This window comes from Stegodyphus dumicola, chromosome 6, assembly GCF_044657685.1.
Source record: "Stegodyphus dumicola isolate Sdum_Otavi_A_Nest chromosome 6, ASM4465768v1".
Taxonomy (NCBI): Eukaryota; Metazoa; Arthropoda; class Arachnida; order Araneae; family Eresidae; genus Stegodyphus; species Stegodyphus dumicola.
In genome coordinates this window covers 74207598-74234957 of record NC_140773.1, presented here as the reverse complement: position 1 = coordinate 74234957, position 27360 = coordinate 74207598, and the positions used below count along the sequence as shown (strand labels likewise).

The window sequence follows — 27360 nt, the reverse complement described above, 5'->3', positions numbered from 1 at the left end:
TCTCACAAAAATATAAGAGCATGATTTTAAATCTTTGTGGACAAAAACTTTCTAATAAGTAGCACAACGTGTTTTGATCGGCTTTAAGTTATCCTTGTAATTTAGCAGCTTACCCACAAAGGTAGCAGGGTCAACTTTGAAATTGGGTGAATAAAAAAATTCACCAGATAATTTAATGCTTGTTGCATATACCATTTGGGCAATCGAGTGATTTGTGTCACATCGTGAAGCAGATCTAAGACTCAAAAGAACTGTTGGTAGTGTTTCATTCCACTAAGCATTGTTATGCATTTTTATATCATTCTTCAACGTTTTATGAACCCTCTCAACTTTTCCATTGCTTGGGGGTGGCACGCTATAGTGTGAAGGACTTTAGCCTCACATATCAAAGCCAAACACCTGAACAACTGTGATTGAAACTATGTTCCTTGATTCTTAATAATTTTATATGGGACGCCAAATCTGTAAATCCAATGCTCATAAAAGGCTTTGCTTACAACTTCTGCAGTGATCTGTGGTAATGGGATGACTTACATGCAGCCAGTAAATCTTCGATGCAAGTTAAACAATATGGGGGGTAATGGGTCATTAAGATTTGAAGGGGGTAATGGGCCAATGAGATCGATGGGCACTACAATGAAACGGGTATCTGGTTCTGGATATTTCGCAAATTTAGAGTTGGTGTGCCTAGTAACTTTGCATTTTTGGCATCTGATATATACTTGGAGCCCAATCTTTTGTTTGTTTTTTCATTCCAGGCCACACGAAACTAGCAGTCTTAATGGCAGGGTGTGAAATCCATGAATGTGATCAAAAATTTTTCTCCTGAAACTAGCTGGAATATAAGACCGAATCTTCTTTTGTTAAGGTATCACACCATAAAACTTTTGAAGAGGGAAGTAGGACTAGCTAATTTAAGTGTCATGTCACTTTCCATTAGATCTTTCAGTTCTGGATCAGTACTTTGTTTTACGGCAATTTTACATAATCAATAACAGAGATCCGTGATAGTGTCCGCAACCACGTTTTCTTGTCCACTAATATGCCGAATATCTGTGGTGAACTGCGAAATGTATTGTAGTTGACGCAGTTGTCTCGGGGATGCTTTCTTATTTTTTTCTTTAAAGGCGAAGGCCAATAACTTGTGATCAGTTACAATTACAAATTCTCTACCTTCTAGTATATACCTGAAATGTTTCACTGAAAAGAAAGTTCCCTAGAGTTTACGATCGTAGGTGCTGTAAGATTTCGTCATTCAATTTCTTTGAATAGAAATCCAGTTATTGGGATACGTGATACTTCCGCCTATGCGCGCATAACGATTGGAACTGATTACGTAAGTTTTCTACCGCGCGCTCAACAATTTTATGATGTAATCAATGTTATATTTTTAGTTTAGTTTTGTTAATGAATGTCTTAGGAAACGGATGCGTAGTTTTTGATCTCTTGTAATAAACTCTCTTTTATAACTTGTGTACAGATTAAAGTTTTAAAAAGCTGAACCTGTGCGTATTTTTTGGATATACCTGAATGAAGAACCCGATGATTCAAGTCAGTGCTATTTGCCTTACCTACTGTTAGAATGCTTTACGCATTGATTAATAGTGTCTATTGAATTGACGAAGTATTCATTTGGCATCCCTGCCGGGATGAAAGCGAATTAATCGAAGATTGATATTAATGAATTCATGTATTTTGAATTTGAAAGGCACTTATTGAATTCTTTAAGATTTTATATGTTATATGTTTGATTCAGTAAACATGTCAGTAGAAGATACTAATAAACGTAAGAAAAAGAGAGGAGATTTGAGAACGTCCATTACCAGAATTCTTAAGAAAATAGAATATGAACTAGATAAGTCTTCTGTTGATAGAAACTTGTTAGAAGAAGACTTAGAACTCTTGAAAGATAAGTTTGAATCCATTAAGATAGCTGATTCTGAAATCGAAAGTACTTTGAAACCAGAAGAATTTGAGGAAGAGATTCAAACTACAGAAGAATATCGCGAAAGAATTCTGTTGTGGAAATTTAGAGCGAAAAAACGGATTCACTTGTCAAACCAAAACTCTACTGTTACTGATACAAATCTATTTAATTCTTAAATAGTTAATGATTCATCGAAACGGAAGTTTAAGCTTCCTAAAATAGAATTTAAGTTGTTCGGCGGTGATATCAAAGAATGGTTGTCATTTTGCGCACAATTTGAGAAGGTACACAACGATAATGAAATCGCGAAGGAGGATAAATATTTATTACAGTATTTATTACAAGCTACATTAAAGGGTTCAAGAGCGCGAGAACTTGTTGAATCATTTCCGACCACAGCTGATAGTTATGAAAACGTAATACAATGTTTAAAGGCGAGATTTGGCCGAACTGGCATGTTAATCGAAGTGTATATTAGAAACGTTCTTTCATTGATGATGAATAACACAATCGGTAAAGGCCCTAAAATGCCTCTTTTTAAACTTTACGATAAGATTGAAACTTATTTAAGGTCTTTAAATATATAAGGTGTTTCCAGCGCAAATTATTTTTCAATGTTGCATCCGTTGATTGAATCTTGTTTGCCTGTCGACATACTGAGAGTTTGGGAAAGAAATTTAAATTCCATATCCCTAACATCTAAAGAAGAAACTGTTGATAAGTTTGATAACCTGGTGAAATTTTTATGTCACTAGATTGAAAGCGAAGAGAAAGTGCGTCTAGCACGGACCGGATTTAACTGTGAAACCGAAAGCAAAATTATTTCACCCGCGTCATCACGACGGGAAAGATTTATTCCGACAGCTGCAGAGTTATGTAACTCTTCGGATATTAAAAAGGAAACTTGTGTATTTTGTAACAAAGCACATATGACACAAAGCACACATTTTGTAACAAAGCCACTGTAGGTATGCTGATAATTTGCCTTATGAAGAGAAAAAGCAAATGTTGTTAAGAAGGGGCGCATGTTTCAGATGTTTAGCAGTAAGAAAGCATATTTCTCGATTTTGTAAAAGGAAAGTACCACCGTGTGAGATTTGCGGTAAGGGTTATTTAAATTAATGTGTACTGAAAAATGTAATCCCGAAAATTCGAACTGATCGCTCCAGGTTGAGGAGAAACCAATCAAAAGTAACGACTCCGCTCTATCTAACAAAACAGCTACTCATAAAGTTCTCCTGTAAACACTTATTGTTCGTCATAGGAATAAGAATAAAACGAAATACATAAGGGTACTAATTGACTCAGGCAGCAGTAAATCTTACTTGTCAAATTTTGCAATAATGGAAATGGGATATGAATGTATTGATGAAGAAATTTTAACACATAGTTTGTTCAGCGGTATAGAAACCACGGAAACGCATAAGAGATATTTGATTCGCCTTAGTGATTTTTCGGATAATTATCGATGTAATTCCGAGGTGTTAAATCAAGAAAAAATTTGTTCCGAAGTCCTAAAAATACCGCGTGGTAAGTTAATAATGAAATTAAGAAATATAAAATTTTCCTGTCTGATTTGAATGATAAAGTAGATCTGTTGTATCAATTCTCTCCTGACGAGATTCATGGACTCGTAGGGCTGATGTCGCAGGTAAACTGTATACCGGAAACATAAAACAGCTAGACTCAGGTCTAGTCTTGATGGAAACGCGGCTTGGAAGCACACTAATGGACAAGACTGATACGATCGAAACTTCAGATAGCACGAATAGCGTCAGATAGCACGAATAGCGTCATGTAAACGTTGCAAAAATTTCAGACTTATGGCGACTTGATACACTTGGAATTTTGGACCCTAGATAGAAGGGAAGTCGACAAGAGCTTGAGATGGCAGCTGAAGAACATTTTAACAGAAGTGTAAAATTAGATGTCGATGGAAGGTACGTTGTAAGTCTCCCGTGGATACAAGGCCATCCTCTTTTGCCCACTTATAAAAATGTTGCAGAAGGAAGGCTAAAGAGTTGCGTTGAATCACTGAAGAGAAATGGAAACTTCGAAGCATACGAAGAAGTGTTTAGAGTGGCTTTAAGAAGGCGTTTTTGAAGAAGTTAAGAATTCCTGTAACGAAGAAAGTGAACACTTCTTACCTCACAGGGCTGTAGTGAAAGAAAATTTGACTACAATGGTGAGAACGGTTTTTGATGGATCGGCCAGAGAAAAGAACTCACCTTCTATCAGCGACTGCCTGGAAATGGGCCCTCAGCACCGTTGAGCTCATTTCCGCCATCATGAATCGATTTAGATTAAAGAAAATAGGCTTTGTTGCGGACATTTGTAGAGCCTTCCTACAAATTGGACTAAGTGAGTGATCGATCATATCTAAAGTTTTTATGGTGGGACGGGGGTGATTCTGCCAAACCTAAAGTTTTCTAGCATAGACAGGTTGTGTTCGGACTTTCATGTTCCCCGTAACTTTTGGAAGTAACCATTCGATTACATTTACAAAATGCTCCTCACCGTTTTGAAAAAACACCCACCAAGCTGTTGGAATCCTTTTACGTGGATAACTGTATTACCAGTGTGGAAAATTTCGAAGAACTTGTGAAATTTATTGAGGAATCCAAGCTGGTTCTTAGCACTGCAAAACTCGACTTCGAGGGTGGGATCACAGTTATAATAATCAAGACTCGGAAGACCCTTTGTCAAAAAATGAAAAGAATATTCCAGTTCTAGGGTTCTAGAGTTTCTCTCCCTTGTCCATCAACTTGTACAAGTATTTCCAAATTTTTTTACGGCACTAATAACACGTTCTCTTCTCAGTTTTCTATCTCGCACTCACCTCTTCTATCTCTCGTCTCATCAGAACGTCAGTACATTTGGCGAAAGCCAACTTGGCGTCGTATTCCTCCGTCGCGGAACTTGTTCAAGCAGGTGTTGGGCATGGACGATCCGATTCCGAAAAAGTGAAGGGGGTGGGGTGAGTACACTTTCGGTGCAAAAGGGGGGAGGGGAATGCGCTCGTTGAGCCAAGGTCAAAGTCGATAAGCAACGTGGGTTGTTTTAAGAGTGATGGGGGGAGGGGGAACGAACTTTTCGGACAAAAGGAAGTTTCTTAAAATACTTTATGCAAAAGATATATTTTTGGAATTTTTCAACTTTCTCAACTTTATTAATGCTGGTAAGCCTCACGCATAAGAAAAATTTATAAATCTTACCTCGTTTTCTGCAGAAACTTGCACAGATGTTTCATAATTGATTTCTTCATTTTGGCCTAAACACGTGATATCCGGCATTACTTTGAAACAAATATTGTTCACATGTTTTTCCTTGAATAATAAAAGACCCTATTTGTTGACTTCAAGAAAAGAGAAATCATTTCCAAGCATATTTTTTAATTTCTTGCAATAGCCATAAATTTCTAAATTCGAAAAATCAATTAATTTCAGCGGAATATCTGCTATTGACTTCATTGTAAACATAGCACATGTGGATGTTGTTCTTAAACACGTGACCCCATTTTCCCTCTTCCTCTCTTGCGGAATGTATCTCATTGCTTGTTTTTGTGTAGAAATTGTAATTTTTTTAATGGTAAAAAAGAATTTTTTTTTGATCGTTTTAACTGTATTTGGTGTTGTATGTTTTTCTATATCTTTCAATTTTTAATATAGATATTTTGAGTTTATATGTATTTTTGCCTTGTCGCGAAGTGAGAACTGAATTAATTAAATGAGAAATGTATCTCTCATGAAATTTGACGAAATAACTTTAAATGAAAGGCAGGAAAAAGTGCGTATAATATTCCGTACAAGGAAGTCATGGGGTGTACACATCAAATTTTTGGTATATTTTAATGACGTTTTCATTAAAAATTAATTAAATGAATTAAAATTAAAAAAGAACCCAGTCATGAAATTTAACTCTTTATTCAAAATCATTGCCTTCTTAGCATTTAATACACTTGACTGAAATGTATTAAGTAATATAATCAGATCTTAATTTCTAAAATTAAAGTACTGGAGCCTTATGCAAAGCCATCCCAGAAAGAGTAAATAAAATATAAAAACATAAATATTAATAAATTCATTTAAATTTTTAAAAACTAATTAAAATATTCAAGCTAATTTTGCGGACTACTTCGGGCTGAAGTATAATTTCTCTCAAAAATTGAAAAGTACTGAAAGGCAGGCTCTGGCTGAATTTAAACTCTAATAATTATAGGCTCAGCTTTTTGGTGAACTGGATTGTAAATTCCAACTAAGATTTGGATGTTTGTATTGTCACTGTAGTGTGAGTTAGGATACTAAAATTGCATCAGTCTGCCGTCCGATTCCATCTTATTGTCTCCACCAGCTGCCCAGTGGTAAAATTGTTGAACTCTAGTAATTCAGCCTGGGTTTGATTCCAGGCAAACGGGCTGGCTGCATTGATGTTTTCGTGAGTGAAACGTGGATAACAGTTTCCCTTAGAAAATTTTCCTCAAAGCCTACTCTACTTTTAAGCAGATAGCCTTCGCATCCTTTGCTGTAATCAAATAAACCGAAGCATTCATCACGAAGCAGCTGGCCATCAATGAAACTGTCTCCATTGATATTCAGAACTGACAAATAGCAACTGGCACAACTATGAAAATTCATTAGGTCTTCCACAAACTAGACAGCAACAACAACTAAAGAATTAGTCAAAGTAGGGAGGGGGAAGAAAAACAGACTACATTGTAAAGTGCCTCAAATATTATAGTGTCTTCAGAAAAGAAAATAACTTTATTATCGCTGCTTGTGAAGAATATGGCTATTTCTCATACAATGAAATCACTAAAAAAAACTTGTAAAAGTTCAAGATTGAGAAGTACAGACAGATATTATAAGAGAAAGAAATTCTTTTGAAAGAAGGAATTTCACATTTATAATGGTCATATTTTTAATATTAAATTATTTGAATCATATGATTAATTATTTTGAATGTAAATTATTCTCTTTTTATCATAGTAATTTTTATATGTATATGAAAGCAAAAGTATCGAATTCTATATTCATAATCTGTACATTTGTTCATAATTTTTATCGTTCTGATATGTTAATTCATGTAAAATATGTACCTTTTATAGAAATAATACTTCCATATCATAATAATGTATTTCGTATCTTTAAGATAAAAGCTGACAATAATATTTAAAAAAACAGCAAAATTTGGAAACTTGTTCTTTGACTGAAATTTATTTGGATGCATATGAAAAACATCGAATTGTATCTTTGATTTTATATATTGAAACGAATGAAGTTATTTATGCAAATTTTGATTTGTATATTTTATGTTTTATTTTATTTTATAACATAAAATATACAAATCGAAGTTGACTTTGCACCATTTGATTAAAGCCGTAAATGAAATATGGGTTGAAAGTCTTTAATTATGTAATGGAAAATATAAATTTAGCATTTGCATAAATGAAAATGATACCATTTCAATCAAAGAAATGTCTTTTATTTACAGAAAAAATACAAAAGAAGTATGGTGACATGAAAGGAGAACTAATTCTTGTTGATATGGTCAAGGGGTCCAATAAATTAGGCCTTAGCTTAGCTGGCAATAAAGATCGCACAAAAATGAGTGTCTTTGTCTGTGGAATGCATCCCAATGGTATGGCAATCAAGGATGGACGTATCAAAATTGGAGATGAGCTTCTGGAGGTATTGTGATAAGATGGTGACACCAATTAATATGTCTAGTCATTCTAATTAAAATTATATAATTATAAATTATGTATTATGCTAATCATATCATATCCATTCAGGTTTGTGAATTATTTCTCCCCTTAAGTATATTTAACATTCTTCATGTGTCGTTTTGAATATTTTCAAATTTGTTTTCTTATTTACAAATGTAAAATTCTTATATCATTTAGAGAATAAAAGTAGGTTCAAAATAAATTTACATAAGTTGTGAAATATGTTCAATTGCTAAATTGTGGAATAGCTGTACATTACACTGGAAGTTCCTTTATTATTTATTTATCACATTAAAAAAAGTAAAAATATTACTATAAGTTGGTTTTAATCATACAATACACAGCATCAATACAATCATCTCTTCTTATATATTATCTCCTCATATATATCATCTTCTGTATCTGTTATTATATCTGTGAACTTTTAAAATTGTGCAAATAAGGCAACATTAGTTAAGTATAGATTTAAACTAAAACTGTTGATTTTGTATATTATCAGATAAAAAGTTCCTCTTCTTCAGAATGAAAATTCTTTGTTAGAGAAAAAATTCTCCCTCTCTTCTCCTGCAGAAGAGGAACAAGTGTATGATCATCCTTAAAATCAATAGAGTTTTATTCTAAATCTACGTCAAACTAGATTGTTCATTTGCTTAATTTTACACTGGCATGTTTCTATTTCAATAAGATTAGCCTGTGAATATCTTTTAAAGCGAATTTTACCTGAGCAGCTATGAATTTATGGCTAGCTAACAAGACAAGCTAACAATATGATAACTATCATTTTCATTCCAAAATAGGAGTATAAAGCATCTCATATTGCCACTGGTTCACTATGTGCAGTTTCTGAAGTACACAATTATTTAGAGTCACAGATTCAGCTTGTATCCATTGGCATGGCACCTGATTTACTTTCTTTATAATTAAAAGATTTCTAGATTTTATTTTTTGGTATTCAGTGCAAAATATCTTTAAATGTATGATGTATAATTTTTATTTGCATCAGATTTACAGTGTAAAATGGGTAATAAATATAGAAAACCTGATTTTTCTCATTCGAGTGCTTTAAATGGCCAATATTAAGAAAGAGAAAAGTACAATGTGCTCAAAAGCTGCATATTATTTGATCTAGAAAATAATGTAAGATTAAATAAGAGCACTGCTTGTTGTAAGCTTTAGAGCTTTTGAGTTTGCATTTCGGAAAGAAGTTGTTACATTTGGTATGGTTTTGCTAAACCAGAACTAAAATTTTGGTGGGGGATGACGAGCTTTTTAAGCATTTCAAAAATATTGTTTCTGGAACAACCATCCAGATTCAGTTCCACATGATCTTCTCTGAAGATGGTTATGTTCAGTGTTATATATATTCTGAGAAATACAGTTAACTCTCAGTTTTCCAGAGGAATATTTGAAATAGTGTCTACAGTCAACTTAAAATTTTATTTAATCTGAGGGCAGCTGATAACACAAGAATGGAAAATAACCCATTTTATAATTAACCGAAAAATACTGCTAATAATTTTTCTGTATTTTCCTGCCATATTTAATCCTTAGAATAAATTCCTTTAATTATGTAAATTAAATCAGTAGTCAAAACAGAAAGAATGCACTGTAAATAAGGTAAGAATAAACTTATTTAGAAATGAAGACAGCTATAAAATAGAAGCAATACTATTCACAAGAGAAACTGAATAATGCCATTAAGTTCAAAATTCAAAATCGCATTAATAAATCTCAATTAGAGGTTTCTTCATTTTACAGTACTTATATATTCTGGCTTACATACAGTTAAATTCACTCTATAAACAACTGTCAAATGTTATGACATCATCTGCTAATCTCTGCTGCATATTTTCAAACAATTATTTCTTTCTTAATATTAATTTCTTTTCTCTGCATATATATATTTCCCTTTGTGCACTTTCTGCAAATAGTTTTGTTTCACACTCTTAGTTACACAGGGCCCTATTTCAGACCTGGTTAATTAACCCCCATATAATTTGGAGTTAACTGTAATGGTAACTTACAGGGACCAGCTTCTTAGAGAAGAGGTTTGAGTGTTAGCTATATTTATATACAACATATCTACATATTTTTAAAATCTGGTTTATAACATACAAGAATTGCTTTGATTTTTTTTTAATTGCAATTTGTTTATCTAATCCCAAGGCCTGATTTACATAAGGGCACATGGCCACGGTCGTCCACTTTCAGAAGAGTTCCGAAATCCAGTTTAAATCTGCATGCTAATTTTTCTCATGAGCTCACGTTTTTTCTACTTTAAAGAAAGAACTTTTGATTAGTGAAAAGTTAAGCACAGGAATCAGAAAAATTCCTGGTAGAAACTAGATTTTTTAATTTTGCATTTTGTTCATGCACTTGATTATTAAATCGACAAACAGTTTGCTTTCACTAATCTGATCTTATTTTCATATTTGAATTAATTAAAATTTGTAATAAAATCAAAGTGAGATTTTTTTATTTTATTTTATTTATTTATTTATTTTTTATGTGTAGTTTCTTCCAGGGGTGGGGGTGGGGAATTGTCTTGACTTAAAATGTATGAGCTTATATTTCATACAAGGCAGAATTAAAAAAAATTAACAAAAAAGGTAACATGTATGTTTTTGTTTAAATGAAAAGCTATTAAACTATTAAGTAACTTCATGAAATACTTCACATAATTAGCATTGGTAATTTCTGCTATGTTAGTTCTTTAGTGGATTCCTTTGCCATTGTGATTTTCTTAGAAATGAAAGCACAGGTAAACTTGCAAAGAAAACATTTTCCTTGAGTTCTCTATTCTCATTTACTCAGTTAAAAATGTTAAAATGCTGTTTAAAAGAAGCAGTTAAGCAGGGAGCTACTTTGCAAGTCTTGCAAGAGTCTGTTAGATACTTGCATTTAATGAAGCCTCCCTCTGGCTATTTTAATCTCTTCTTTCCATCAACTGACTGTTCAAGTTCATTTCTATTTTATAGATTTTTCTGGATCTTCAGACAGTATTTTATACAATACAAAGTCTTTAATCCGGACATCCAAAATCTAGAATGATCTATAATCCGGACCTCAAAGCTACAAACTTTCTGCGCATGCGTAGCATTTACGCATGCACATAATACCTTTACGCATGTGCATAATACGTTTACAAATGCACGTTTAATGTATAACAGACGGTATAAGCTAGGCTAAAATTATTTAATTATCTATTTCAGTTAATGTTGCAGACTGCGTTGTTCCTTAATCTTGGCAATTTTATAAAAAGTAAGCTTGAACTTTCGATTATGTCAAAATGAGATTCCGATTCTGGAGCTGCCAAAGAATCTACAAAGCAAAAGCATGTTTTGATGTCCATCAAACAAAAAGTGGAATTTCTGCAAAAAATGGATAAAGGCATATCCTTTGTTTCTCTAACCATTCCGAAATCTGTTTATCAATTTCACGCTGCTCGGTGGGTGGGCGGGTGGGAACGGCACGCAATGAACTGGAGGTGGATCTGTCAGCACTATCCTCATCTTCAGGGCAGATGTTTTTATTTTATTTGGCTTATAATTCCTTACTAAATGTAGTATTTCATCTCAATGTACTCCCAGTTTCATATGATTTAAATCAAATTCCTCCTCATTATAAATATCACGAATACACATCAATAGTTTTCTGGCTGCAATTTTCTAATTTCGTAGTGTATGCTTTATGCATGCGTACGTTGAAAGAAATGTTTAGTAAAGTAAACAAATAAATATTAAGCTATTTTTTTGTAAATTTTGATACCCTTTAGATCATAATTGCTCTTTATTTCATAAATTATGGTTTCATATTTTTAATTTTATAATTTCTGCATGCCATCTTACCAGATTTAAATTGATTATCTATAATCTGGAAAAACCTCTAATCCGGAATCGCCGAAGTCCCAACGAGTCCGTATTAAAGACTTTGTACTGTACTACAAAGCTATCTTTGTGCTTTCTCAGCAATGCTGAACTTATGTATTTCATATTATGATAAGAAGCTGTCCAATTTTGAGATATTTCATTCTTATATTTTATTTTAAGATACTTCATACTTGAAGCAGGTATGGTATATATATTATTATTATTATTATTATTATCATCTATGTTGGGAAAAAAGTAGAAAGGAAGAAGCATGTTTTAGTCATTGAACAAGCTTCCAGTTGCTTCTTTCCTGTCTATGCAGGATGGTCAATTGTGAGTCTACTCTAATTTAAAAAGTTAGACAGAAAATTTAATGAGGCATAATTTTTATTTTTTATCTTTCAAAAAAGTTTACTACTATGAAATTAATGTATTTTTAACTTATAAGCTGTCTTAACATTTAATTCTTGAAATACATACTCAGCTGCGGCACAAGGTTATCTGCATCCGCCTGCAAAATAGCTGAAGTCAAGCCCCCTCCCTTTTTAAATTTTTAAAGGAAAAGGAAGTTTTGAAGAAGACATTTGTTGATTTTTTTAATAGTTTATTGAGAATAATTTTTTTTTCTGCATTTCATACTTACAAATTTTTCTATAATTTCTTTTGCATTATTTTTCTTTTGCTCTTGACAAATTTCATTTCTAATGGCAATCAACGTTAGATTTATGAGCCTTTCATGCGATATATTTAACCGTAAATAAGTCTTGATCAATTTTAATTTAGAGAATGATGTTTCTCTACTAGAAACACTAACAGAAATACTAAGTAGTATTCTCAATATTATCTTCAAGTTCGGGAAGCATAAATTGTTTGACACAATTAGTATCCAATGGGTTATTCATACTGGCTGTAAAAATGTCTTTCAAAGCTACTGTTTTGTCATAAAGGTGTTCTGTGTTAATATCTTTATTGTCATCCCACTGTAACAGCTTTTCTAATTTACTGTATTTTATTTTCAAATTTGCATCATCGATTTCTGATAACTTACCCAGAAAACTAAAATTATCACGGTGATTTTTCATTGCATCAAATCTTTCATTTAATAATATACAAGCAATATCCAAAAAAGACATTTGACATAAATTTCTCTTCTGGAGATTGAGGGGATTTGTCAGCATGTTCGTAATCGAAGTGACATTTCTTTTTCCTTCGTCGGACTTCTTCAACAGTTTTAAACTGCAGCTCTCCATCCACTTTTTCACTAAGTTCTTTGGCTTTCTCAAGAATACTTTTGTAATTGATGTCTCTTCTATATTCTTCAATGTATGTTTTTAAGTTACTTATTGCCTTTAAGGCTAATGTAACACGCAAACCGTTTTCTTGCAGTTCTTTGCTGAAGGATTAATTCTGTTAGGTAAATCAGGCCAAAGTATCAAAAAACAAATCAATTTATAATAATTGATTTTGGCACACATACTTTGTGCTTTGTTGTACTGTTGCACTTCTGAAAAGTATTCACCTTCGGATATTTCAAAAAGAGCATCATAGATTACTTTTAGTTGATATCTTAAAGGTCAAATAGCTTCAATTTTGCTTTTCCATCAAGTGTTTGAGAGGGGTTTTAAGGTTAAACAGGAAATGCTTTTCAAAAGAACTGACCATCGCTCAGAGAAGAAGAAAATACATTGTGTAATTCTTAAATTACAAAACAAAACAAAACAAAACAAAACAAAAAAAACTAACTTTATCTGCATTCACCTTTGTTGCATCGTTAATCATTATATTTAAATTATGAGCGCCACAAGGAACGTAAAATGCAGAAGGATTTATTTTTAAGATATTATGCTGAAGATAAATTTTCTTCTCTTTCATATTTGCACCATTGGCATATCCCTGGCCTCTCATATCATCAAACAGAATGTTCCACATTTTCAACATTTCCGTTACTGTTACTGTTTAGGCCATTACCTGTAGAACCATCAACTTTAATAAAATCTAAAAGTGCTCCTTGAATTCTGATACTCCATCATTGCAGAAGACAAAACGTATCATGACAGTTATCTGTTAAGTTTTGCTAATATCAGGAGTACAATCTAAAAATTTATAATAATACTTGGCTTTTCGAAGAGATAGTAAGATTTTCTCTCTTACACTATTGCATAACTGGCAGTAGTATAAGAGAATACTACTGCCAGTAATTTGCAGCATTATATTTTGACTCTCTTTGTTTAAGTAATGACTTTCCTGCTGCTACCTTTAGGTCTTTCTATGCGAAATTCCATAACTGGGTCGAACTTTGCAAACAGTTCCATTAATTTTAAGATTCTGTTGTGTTTTTGGTACAGCCTATCAGATGAACCTTAAAAGGCTAAATTCTGGCTGGCAAGCAATTTTGTGATCTCAGTCTTCCTAAATACACTTGACCAATGTTTTTGTTTCATTTTATACATCTCCTGTGTTTGGGAATCAAATGTTTTATTTTTAAAATTTTTCTCAAGCTCCAGTGGCGTAGCGAGGGGGGCAAGGGGGTGTATGATGGCCCGGGTGTGGTCTCCAAACAAGATTTTCATCATATCACTGTGTTTTTTGGGGGGGGTTGGCGGTGCTAAAAAGGTATTTTGCCCTGCGCGCCAATTATGATCGCTACTCCACTGTCAAGCTCTTTCCATTTTAAGAAATATTTCATACGTGCTCTACTAGTCTCGTGCCTATGCAAGGCTTTAGATGCATTTATTCAATCATTATAGCTTTTTACGAAGCTACTACTGTCATTCGGTGAAAATATCTTGCAACAGAAGCAAAAAACAGAATTGTTACTTATGGAATGTAATAGCTATGTACGCGAAACTAATTCTCCATTTTACATTTTTCTGTTGTAATATGTATCTCTAAATTTAAGTCCATTAATACTTTTCGGATACATTAACCTTTTTTTTAATAGGCCTCCGTTTCAGACAAAGTCATTCTCACTTTGTCGCTAAGAGTTGGCTACTTTGAAGGATCAGCAAAAAATCAATATGAAGAAAGGAGTTTTCATTTATGCCAGTCTCTTCCATCAAATTATCTGGATAATCTGTAACTGCCAATTCATTTAATTCCATGCTTGGATCATCATTCTCTTCCTTTGGAGTTTCATCATTCCTTTCAATAACTTCACCTATGTAGCTGATGTTCTTTGGCTGGATGATGTCTGTTCTTTTGTAATTGATTCTGATGCTGATTCAATTTGAACATCATTTGCATCCGAAGTAGTCTTATCTTCTTTATGAAGTGAGACATTGCGTTTGCCTGCTTCTGAAGGTCATCATCTTTCTCAGCTTTGCGTTTATGATTCTGTGCATGGGATGATTCTTCTTTGTTTCCATATTATCAAAATTTCACATTTAAATTTAAAAATTAAATTCTAAATATTAAATATCTAACCTTTCTTTTAAAATAAACCAAGATATCAGCTAAATATAAGAATAAAGATGAAAAGTTAAAAAACTAAAAAAAAAAAAAAAAAAATTTTATCATAACTTTTTCGAGCAGCTGGTGAAAAATTAACATTTTTCTAACAAATGATAAGGAAAATTTTTGACCTTGTGGTGGGTCAAACTTAAATGCTTGTCAATAGCTCAGTGTACAATGACCCCGAAACTTCTCTCTCCCCAAACACCAGCTAAGTCTTACCCAATCCATCTGTATACCACCACAACAGCACCGAAAACAAAACAAACAGATATCAGCTCACAGTTAGTGTTAACCACATAATAATGCCCCTGTAAATATCCTCCCAGTACATTCAACAGCTTTATCTGAAGTTGTTGTACCCCTATACACATATTTCTTTTTGATGTCGCACTTTATTATTATAATACCTTTAATAATTGAATTATTGTGAAATTCTAATGTTGATTTTTGTTTGTTACTATCCTCAATCTTGTAAATGCTTCCAATGTTTTATTGTATTGTGATTATTCATTTTAACATATCACCTGTCAACAAAAGCATCACAGACAAAATCGCGGATATTTGGACATGTAATTCATGGGGGAAAAAGAAAACTTAACTTCTCCATAATTCTCATCAAAATGGAATCAACAGATGCTGTCGTGAAAAAGCGGCAACAAACAGTCCGATTTCGCAGATGTAAATACAACGTCTAAAGTCTTAGCAACAGATAGAACCACCCTTGATTTCCCTGATGGAGGAATACAACCTCTAAAGTCTTAGCAACAGATAGAACCATCTTCATGTGGTATTTTGAAGTTCAATTTTCTATGTAAATACTATTCATGCATGTTGAAGAAATAACCATTAAAAATACCCCTAAAATTAAATTCAACATCTGAAATGCCTTCTAGTTGAGCGGATTCAGATTTTCTCCAAAGAACAACAGGGAGGTGGGACAATGCGTACCAGGCACATAATTGGAAAATTTCAGAGGATGAAAGTGCAAAATGTTTTGTTAATATACAAAAAATATATGTTTACAACTGGCATGAATTCTACTGTGTGTTGCAAACCTAAGCTTAAATGACCAATGTAGACAATTCTGTTTTTATCTCCAAGGAACTAATCAAATTTTGAAATTTCAACCGTTAACGAGAAAGACAAGGTCTTGTCCTCAGACGATCCAATGCAGCATTTCTCAGCAGGGTACGGGGCAAAGTCCCAGAAGCCAACTTAATATTAAAAAATATAATAAAGATTCTCAATGTTTATGAAAATAACTGAATGTAAAACTCAGTTCTTTACCTCGGGGCCTCTGCCTAGGTGCTTAATGGATAAGCTCCTGAAGCGGCTTTTTATATCCCTTTTGCCTTTCTGTACAAACGTGTGCACGAACACACCAAGATGCTTAATTGGGAGTATAGTCATTAAACAAATTATATAAAAGTTGAGAATTTGGACTTAGACCGATGCTACCCATTTTCCCACGATAGAGGAAAATAAATCCTCTATACGACTTTGAATTTTCGTCCATGCAAATCTTGCCCCCCCCTCTCCAACTCCCGTGAAGAAAAGGAAAAGTTGGCACCTGTGTTCATTCTTACATATGAGGAAATGACAAATTTGTCCTCATAGAGAGGGCTAATCAATTCCTCTCCTTCCCACTCTCAGAAAAATTTTCTAGGGAAAAAAAAGAAACAGTATTTCCCTATACACATTTTAAATGAAAATACAATAAAATTGATTAAATAAATAGAAATTGTATTAATTAAAATAAAATAAGTACATACTTTATCAAATGAATTTTGCTTTTCTAATAGTAGTAAAGTTATTTTACATCGAAAGTTTTCTTAGCCAGCGACTCAATAAATACGCAGAAGGAATGTGTGGATGATACATAACACGTGGCTTTCTAAACAAATGGAAAATTACCATTATATGGTACTAGGTGCTCAGAAGGGTTATTTTGAGTAGTGCACAATGTCTGCAGGTGTAGTCGGTGTACGGTATTATCTAGATTAAACTTACTCACAGTTTGAATTCCCATGCCTTTTGGAACTCAAACATCTTTGTGTGGCACTGTATCTAACAACTGATGCTTGGGTGGCAAGGTATTTGTGTGGCCTATAGAGGAAAGGTGAGGTCCCTGTCCTGTGTAGCATTCAAGATACATTTTTCTTCCCCGGTAAGTGCACATTCTTTTGCATTAAAACAAAAACAAAAACAAACAAACAAAAAAAAAAAAACCTCTATGTTGTTGCATTGGCTGGTCGGTGCCCCTCTCTTGCTCAGCACCCAAGCCCACCTGCGAAGAAAGCTTTGTAGGCCCGCTTCCGCTGGCCCTGTACATACTTATCATATCATGTAGCTTAATCATTTAATGAGGTCCTTTTTATTTTATGCTTAAATGCAGCATTTAATAATTAAAACAATTGTTAAGATACATTCTTTTTTCCTACTTATCTTATATGCAAACATTTGAAAAGTCCTTTGTCTGTAAAAGTACTTTCTTCAAGCAAACAGCTCAAAAATACCATTCCATGCTAAATATCCTAATATGATTTGTTATTAGTTTTTTCATTACAGTCTATTAAAACTATGAAATAAAGATTTTAATCATTGAAAATTTAACTGATTATGTTATATCATTTTAAATATTAAAAAACTAAGAATGTTTTAAACTAAAAGTACAGTTTTTTAGGGTTTGACATTAATTGCACTTTAATGCGTTTTTAATATTTTGAAGTAAAATTTTTGTTGTTTTTTATTTTGTTGTGTTTTTCATGAAACACAAGAAGCTCTGGAAAATTTATGCAAGGAAAAAAAAATTTCAAGTTTGTGTGAATTTTATTGACATTAAGTAATCTCTTCTAATTAGGTGAATGGTGTAGTAGTGTATGGAAGATGTCATCTAAATGCATCAGCCATGATAAAAAGCTTGTCTGGTACAGCTTATAAAATATTACTTTTAAGGTAATATGCCTTTTATATCTCTTGTTGTCTCATTATACATTAGTAAGGCTACAAGTTTTTTTTTTTTTTTTTTTTAATTAAAAATTATGATAGCATTTTTCAGACAAAGCATTTAGTCATGTAATTTAATTAATAATAATTTTATTCTGAAGTTCTGATTATTAATGTATCGGATTATTTTCATGCTTAACAGTTTGGCAGTTGTGGGATTAACATACCTGCCAACCTCTAAAGATAAAAATTCAGATTTCTCCAAAATTCAGAAGAACACGAAGAATTAATATCATGCTTTGATATTAAAAAAATAACAATTTATACAAATAGAAAAAAGAAAATTGTACTTACATTAGTAAATCTCAATTAAGTAGTAACTAAACAATTTATTAGGAAACATAAAACAAGAACTTAAATGTTACACAAAAAAATTATTGCAATGAATTTAGAGTGCATTTTTTGGCTTTAGCCAAAAATTCTTTGTAAAATTTCCAGTCATAACAATTAGTTTCCTCATAACATTTAGCAATTAAAATGTTTTCTAGAGTTTTTGGTGAAATTGAAGAACGAAACATAGTTTTGTTTTTCTTCACAACACTGAAGACTCTCTTGCACTCAGCATTCCTGTGTGGAATTATGAGAATAGCACATAAAACTCTTGCTAGTCTATCATATTTTGGTGTTCCATCAGCTCTTTTTATTCTTTTTAAGGTACCAACGAGGACATCAAGTCTATCTTCTGCAGAACTGGCAAAGTCTTCAAACTGTGCAGCAGAAAATTGGTTCTATAGTTCGTCTAAAGCATCATTATGGCATTCATTTTCTTAAATTGTTAACAAAAATGGAAATTTATCATTAAAAAAACGAATTTTTTCAAAAGATGAATTTTCAATTTGTTTCAAATTTGCCACTTCAGCATTTAAAAGAACTTCATTTTGCAAAGGAAACTTCCTTACAATGTAATCACAGGCTGAGGAAAAGTACTTTCTAACACATTGAAAAAATTCTTTTTTCTCATGATCTTTCAAAGAATTTACAAGTTCCCTGGTTTGATTTCCAATTATAAGATCATTGTCATCCTTTTGATTTGCCAAACTATTATAGGCAACACAAATTAACACACTGTTTTTCACAACGGACGGTTTTACAAACTTAGTATAAAGTTCTTTCAAAAGATCATTAAGAATTTGGATAAGCAGGGGAGATTGTGGCGAAGCTGATTGTAGAAGGGTATTTACACTTTCAAAAATCTTAATGGTACTTAACACAAAACTACAATATGCTTTGTTCAAATCCGAAGAAAGAAGATAGAAAATCCTTTCCTCCCGGCTAATAGAAGACTGTTTCTTCTTCCCTTCAACTTCTTTAACAAAGTTGACCTTTGAGGAGTCTTCTAAGCATTTTCTTTTTAAAGGGTTTGATTCGTGTGTTGGCCTTTCCCTTTTAAAGCATTTTGATTAGAAGCAAAGTTGGTTTTCGGAATCTTATATGCCGACAAATTTGATGGGATCTGTGGTTTCGTTTCGGTCTCTTCGTGGAAATATTTTAGCAATGCATCCCACTGTTCAATAAACCTTCCTAGCGCTCTGCCTAAGGATAACCATCTCGTGCATACATGTTTCAGAATTTTTCTCGTTTCACCAAAGCACAATTCTTGGAAATTCTTTAGGTTTTCTTTCCTTTTTACACTTTTTTCCAGATAGAAAAACACATCAATCAGAAGCTGGTCAATATTTAATGGTAAAGCAGCTGCAGCTTTTTCTGCTGCCAAATTAATTAAATGGCATGGGCATCCAATAACAATTAATTCATTTTGTTCATTTTTGAGGAAAGAGGCTACACCCTTTTTGTCACCCACTATGACATGAGCATTATCTGCACCAAATGAAATGCAGTTTGATATTGGAATGTTAAGTTGTTTCAACTCATTAATTACCAAGGAGGCAATATTTCCCCCGTAGCATCTCCATTTAACAATGGAAGATGCAAAAGATGAGTTTTCATTTCATTAGAAACATCACAGAAATATGTCACAAAGATGGGGTAAAGCTTCCAATTGCTGTCGTTGCTGCTATCGATTGACTCCGAAAATGCTGAATTCTGGAGTGCAGCTATCGTTTTACTTTGTGCATAGCAAGCAATTTCGTTCACAATAGAAGATGTTTTCGTGCAAGCACAAGCATATTTCTGAGCAATCTTGGAGTCGGGAAACATCCGTCTGAAAAGTTGACCGGCGTGATCGGCAGCCCTTAGCCGCACGTAGTGTTCGATGAGGAATGCAGTAAACAAACACTCTGCCAAAATGACATCGGCATCCGAATTCGTAGCCGAATTTGAAAAAAAATTATCCACTTTCTTTGACGTTGTCAAAGCCGAAGCATTAACTTCATGCTTTTTAGACTTAACATGCTTCACAATGTCGCTTCTTCCACCGTGACTTATTATAAAGTTACACATGCACACGTTGCAAAATGCATAGTTATTTCCTTTGAAGGATTCTTTAATTGTTGGAAATTCGGCTTTGTAGGCAGGCCGAAAATATTGAGAATACGGTTTTTTTGAACTCATTTCGTAACAACAACGTATTAAGAAAATTCATAGCATGTGCAAACAAACAAACAAACAAACAAAAAAAAAAAAAAAAAAAAACAGAATGCGACAATCCACGCTCGCTGAGTAATTCCCTTGCTGCTGAAGCGAACGTGAAAAAAATAATCTGGCGCCCATAAAGAAAAGAGTGGGAGAAACAAGTTCAGCGCATTGGATTGGCTGATTAAGCGCCGAGTTGGGAGAAACCGCAGGTTACTGGATTTGAAGTAATCGGTAGTTGGCGGTAAAACACGATGCAATTAGCGAAAATCGCTGAATTGGCGAAAAATTCTCAAATTTCGACAAAAATCATTAAAAACACTTGAAAAAGGAAAAAAAATCATAAAAAATGGATTACGATCGTAAAATCGTAAAGACAAACGCATTTTCGTAAAAATTACGAAAAATTCGTAAAAGTTGGCAGGTATGGATTAAGCCATTCTTTCTACCCAACTATGCACAATATCTGTCAGTTGTAAATTTGTAAGGTGAGCTGTTTTTATTTACATCCACTGCAATGCGCAACTGGAATGTGAGCTGAGCTCGTTGATGACCATCAGAAAGTTAAAAATCCTGTAACAAAAATTTTATCTTCAGAATTATGCACAGTTTTATTATTTACTTTTAATATGGTAATTTTACAGAAAATTATAATAAATTTTCAATTTTTTCATAAAAACATTTATTCAGATTTGGATTTAATGCTTTATTTGTTCATTACCTTGTGATATACATAGTAAATCGTTATATATTTACTGCTTTATTAAGGAGTTTTTCATTTGATTATATATATATGAAATTCTTAAAAATTTTATGTGATTTCTGATTAGAATTGCAATATATTCGTTGACTTCCTTTGAAGGTTTAAATTATCATCTAGTAGATTTCTTTTTCTTCTTTAATTTCTCAAATTTTATATTTTTTGGGGCAAACATCAGAATATGAACTGCCAAAATTAGGACAACTGATATAAATCTTAGCATGCATTAAAAACTACCTTTGTCAGTTTTGATAACAGTGTACAAAAGAAGTGACCGATTAAATGGCCAGTTCTCTTGCTTGAGTGAATTATTTAATGAAATCTCTATAAAAATTTAAGATTTTTCTTGAATTTTTTTCTTTTCTTTCTTTTCTTTTTCTTTTTCTTTTCTTTTTTTTTTTTAGTGACAATGAAAACTAATATCAATCTGTCTATGTTAAGTTTTTTATCTATCTGTTATTCTTATGTTTAATGATACACTGAGATAAAAGGATATTTTATACTTATATAAATAATCTAAATCTTCAAAATTTTTAATATATATATAAATATTTTTGTACAGGAGGGAGGGTGCTATTGATGAAATGGCTGTCAAACCTCTAACTCAGTTTCCTTCAGAACTTGATGAAGAGGTATGTATCTTTTTACTCATATTTTCTGTTGCAGTTTATCTAGTCTATATTTAAATGTTCATGTTAAAACAGTATTAAAATTAATTTAAATACTGGACCAAAAGATTTACAGTTAATTTTATTCAATTGAAAGTAAATATATCAAAGGATGAGCACTTATTTAATTTTTTAATTAACCTTTAGAATTTGCTTGAAGTTATTATCATTAGTATAAAGGAAAATGATAGTTTAACAATTATATTTTTGTAAATAAACATTGGTCATAATGTTTAGGATATAGCTGTGTGTAAGCTTGTCAAAATCAGACAAGATTTTGTAGAAAATGGTGATTTGTCGAATGTTTAGTGGTTCTGTATTTTGTTTAGTCATATTTTTCTTTTGTAAATTTTATTTAAAATTTTCTACTGAAAGTCAAATTTTTGTCAAATAAACATTGCTCATAATTTTTGGGATATAGCTATGTCTACACTGTTAGAATCAGACAGGATTTTGCAGAAAATGGCACTTTGTCAAATGCTTAATGATTCTGTATTTTGTTTATTACGTCTTTCTTTTGTAAATTGTATTTTAAATTTTCTGTTGAAAAACAAAATTTACTTTTTCAGCTGAAAGACAAAATTTATTTTAGAAAATCTAAACAGTTCACTTGGCATAAGATATATATATATAGCACAAGTATTAGGCAATTTATTACTAATAATTACCTTGTTTACTTATATATATATATATATATATACAGTACACTCCCGATTATCCGCGGAATTGGGTGGCGCGGCCGCCGCGGATAACGAAAATCGCGGATAATCCGAAAAAAGCTAAAAACGAGTATTGCAAAAAAGAAAATGGTCATTCCATCTTTGAAAAATCTTTTTATGTACAATAAAATATAAAATAAACAGCAGGAAATGTTTAACTAACGCTTAATATTTTAATATATCACTCAAAACTAACGTAAAATGCATTTTGTTAATGAAAACAGAAAAGTGCTTTGTACTTACGAGAGGCGTCAAGGATACACAGAAAAATTAATACGTATGTGCTGTTTTAATACTGTAATGTATTATGTAGTTACAAAAGCATTAACTGTAAAACTACACCTTTTTGTAGAAATCAGTCATTCGTGTTTGCTTCTTGCTTTGGAAGCATTTTCTCTTGATCCGAGATTGCATTTTTCGTAGCATAAGTTTCTCAGCCAACTTTGTGTCGTCTTGTTCTTCCAAATAGCTCAGCAGTCTGTCGACTTGTTACAAAGCCGCTTCGTGAGTTTCCGCATCTGCACAGTGGGCTCGTCTTCACCTTCACTTCGTTGTACTTCATTATCGGCCTTTCTCCTCACAATTTCGTCATATGTCAAGTGTTCGAAGCCAGGTTCGTTGACGTCACACTCCAATCACTCGTTAATGTTTTCAGCATCCACGTTCTCTCACCCCCCAGAACTGTTTTCACCATATCGACGACAAGAGATGCTGTGGGCGTGTCCACATCTTCATTCACTTCTTCACAACTCAAAGGGGTTAGGTTGTTGTTGGCTTCAACATTAGGCATGAGTTTTCTCCATGATTTTATGAGGGTTGACGGTTTCACCGAGTCCCATGCAGATGCAATATCATAGATGCTGTCCAAGATTGTGTAGTGTTTCCAAAACTCTTTCAAATCATAACTTTCTTCAATTTTGGTCACTAGCAGCTTGGTTCGGTATGTTCTCTTCATTGTTGCAATGACTCCTTGGTCCATGGGTTGGATTAGCGCAGTAACGTTTGGGGGGAGAAACTGTAAAAAATCTGTCTATCAGAAGACTTTAGCACGCTTGTTGCTGGGTGAGAAGGTGCATTGTCGATCAATAGCACAGCTTTTCAGTCAGGTTTTTCGATTTAAGATGTTTACGCACTTGAAGAACAAAGATTTTTTTCCATTTTTGAAAAATGTTTCGGTTCATCCATTTTTTTTTTTTTTTTTTTTTTTAAGTAATCAACGGGCAAATTTTCTATCCTTGTGCCTTTAAAAGATCTCGGTTCTTCTGACTTTCCAATTACAACAACACTAAGTCTAAGTTTATGTCCACCGGTAGCATTACTGCAAGACATGATAGTGATCCTTTCCTTGCTGCTTTTATGACCCACCGCTTTACTTTCACTTTCAAATGCTAAAGTGCGAGTGGAAAGACATTTCCACAAAAGTCTCGATTCATCGGAAATGTAAATTTGTTCAAAAGATAGCTCTTCGTTTAAAACAAATTCTTCAAATTCATGATGGAAATCATTGGCTGCTTGTTGGTCACCACTAAGTTTCTCCCCATGAAGTCCAATTTCTCGAATTCCAAGATTAAGATGAGAGAGGGCGGTGGAGCGAACACTGCAGGGGTGAGTGAGAAATCAATTACTTATCGAGGGGAAGGTTCCGAGAAGGCCTGGGATATTTTTGCCTTAAATAAGCACGATGTTAGCAAATTTAATATTTCGCTCAGTTTTGTGAACATTTTTATTTTCTTTGCTTTATGCTTGTAAAAAAAAAAAAAAAAAAAAAAAAAAAAAACTTTCTGCGGCAGGCTTGGATAATCAGGAGTCTACTGTATATATGTATATGTGTGTGTGTAAAATATAAAAAATATGATGGGGCTTTGCTCTACGCGAACAGGCAACCTCTAATTAACTTCCCACAATTTCAGGATTTTTCCCCTAGACCAGTACTTTCGAGAACATTCTGGCATGTTATGTAGTCACTATTATAAATGTAGAGTTTGTGCCATTTTTTGTCAGACTGCTGAAATTGAATAAGTCAGGACAGCTCAGTGGTATTACACTATACTCTGCAGATCTACACATTTATGGTTCGAATCCCACTCAAGATTAATTTTTTACTCGACGCTGCAACTTACAAATTCAGACTTGTACAATTTTAGATCTTCACGTTTACTCTATTTGCAGTACATTTTGTAGAAATATGCATTCTACCTCCTCGCAATTAATTAATTTTGTCTCCACTTCAGAATTGCACTTGACTACGTAACTCTCCACCATGATGATAGATTACGACATTTATGCAGACTTTAGCTAATACAAGAATTCTTAATTTTTCGCCCTTTTCAGGGCCACATTCTTAACTAACATGCACCCTCTAGGGACAAGCACTACTTCAATACTTAAACATGGTTCGTATGGTCCTTAAGAGTCCTTAGATTTTTTGGAATCGATTTTTGATCCTTAAAAGTCCTTAATTTTAGCCAAAATCAGCATAAGGTCCTTAATTTTAATCATCCGAAATTTCTGTCAGTTTTTACGACTGCCATTTTGACTGTGAATTAGCATTTTATTGTAATATTTTTGGCGATTCATTGACATATATATGGTTATCTTTTGAATGGGTTCATGAGTCATAATTTGTTTCTAATATAAATGATGGGATACTCGAGTTTCTAAGCAAGAAGTGAAACATAAGCATTTCAAAAGTCATTTTTTTTTTAATAAAGAGCTTTTAAAATTTTCGCTTTTGGGGATGTGAATTCTTTTATTAAACGGTTCTAAATTTGGCGACTTTTCAACATTTTGGGGATTTTAAGATCAATTTATATGGAAACTTTTTATTTCCGAGACCTGAGAATTTTTCGACGATTTTTTTTAAAACATCGTAGCATTGATAAATTTCAGTAAAATAATAGTAATATATGGAAATTATATTTAAAAAATAACATTAAAATAAAACATTTTTATTTTTCGCTGTCATATTGTGAAGTTTCATTTTGGCAACTTATTATACAATATTTTTAATCTTAAAAATATACAAGGTATAATGCTATAAAGCACAATTTACGAAACAGCTCTTAGCAAAAGCAAAATTAGCTATATAATAAATTGAAAATATCTTCTTTTTTATTTTCTAGTAGTAAGAGTTTTTCCCGTGTAATTATCTCAGAATATTCAAAATTCTCTAAACATGCATCAGTTTTCTCTATAAAATTAATTTTGCACTTTTCCCCTCTCTTTTTTTTTTTTTTTTTCCCAAAAGATTTCTGCCCTTTTGCTGTTACAGAAATTGTAGGAATAATTTTTCTTTAGGATTTTAGACATTGCAGCTTAGAAAGTATAGAAGGATTTGAACGCAAGATTTATAGACCCACGATTCTAGAAGTTTCGAGAAATATGTGACAAAATGAAAAATGTCTCCGTGGTATCAACACGTAATGGGTGTATTTTACAGAAAGTTTGCAATGAATTTCTTACTGAGAACATCTGGAAGAACAATGAAAACATAATATTTGAATGTTTTACTTCTGATACTAGAACCTTAACATGTTTATCTTCCCTTTATTTTCTCTACTTTTCACTAGACACAAGCATGGAAAATATCAAAAATGCTTCTAATCTTATCACATGGGCAGGCATTATAGGAAGGGATTTTTTTTATTAATAAAGAAATTGAAAACTTACAATTTAAAAGATTCATCTAATATGTCTTAATGCATCATATACATAGCTGGCACTGGGCATTTTCCCACCTGATGCAATCTCTGTGGATCCTAAATTCTGCTGCCTAATACCTTTCTAAATTCTGCTTACAATGCCTGCTCTAAATTCTAAAATTTTGCCATTTGTCAATTTTGTTGTTTGGTGTGTCACTAAATTCTAAAATTTCTGCCACATCAGCTCTGTAACCAGCCTTTAACCCTCTCAGCGTTACGAACGAATTTTTCCATATTAAAAGATGGCTTTCCAAATCGTCAAGCACAGATTATTTTGCCAGCTTTTGTTGAATCCGAAAGCATCTCAAACGACTTTTTCTGCCTTACTTTTTCCGCCTCGAAATCCTTGAGAATGGAATATTCTGTACTGTCATTCCCTCTGACCTTCTGTTGCACTTAATTGGTAGTGGGGAAACAGCGATCGTTAGAGAAAGATGTTACAATGGGAGGGTCATAAATAAAAACATCAAATCCAGCCGTACCATCTGCCGACCTGAGGGCGATTTTCGTGCTGAAACTGGAAAATACTGGAAAGCCTTCAACGCAAACCTTTCTGTATGTGAAAAATTTCCGAAACAAATTTTCTTCTGCTAAAGTAAATGTAATTTGCATGGAACCCATGAACAACTTTTAAAGAATTCAGAATCACCTAATTTACAAATAATTTCTTTTAGCATGGAATAAATACTTAAACAGGTATCTAACAATGACTGTAAAAACAGAGAAATTTGATATAATTTTTGTTTTAGCTGTGGGCATTGATTAAAAATACTGTATTTTTTAAAATTATTATAACAGTTCACAAAAAGAGTTACTTCAATCAAATCTTGTAATTCCATCTCAAACTAATGTGTCATTGATATGTTTGTATCTAAATTCATTTAGTTGTGTGAATGTGAAGTATGGACATTTTATTATTGCAATATGAGGACAAGGTGCGTTTCCTTAAAGAAAAATTCCTTTTACTCTTCTGATTTCTTGTCTAAAACGAACTACTGAG

At 32.8% G+C, this 27360-nt stretch overlaps 1 protein-coding gene across 11 annotated transcripts in view; it reads left to right on the top strand.

The window, feature by feature from the left end:
- LOC118192223 (multiple PDZ domain protein-like) overlaps nucleotides 1-27360 on the top strand; it is a 1451385-nt gene that overhangs the window by 1305482 nt on the left and 118543 nt on the right. For all 11 annotated transcript variants that reach the window (XM_085818535.1, XM_085818539.1, XM_085818542.1 and 8 more), the window contains 3 exons: nucleotides 7418-7614; nucleotides 17835-17929; nucleotides 21835-21904. In XM_085818535.1, coding sequence (XP_085674661.1) covers nucleotides 7418-7614; nucleotides 17835-17929; nucleotides 21835-21904 — 362 coding nt within the window. The remainder of the gene's footprint in view (nucleotides 1-7417; nucleotides 7615-17834; nucleotides 17930-21834; nucleotides 21905-27360) is intronic.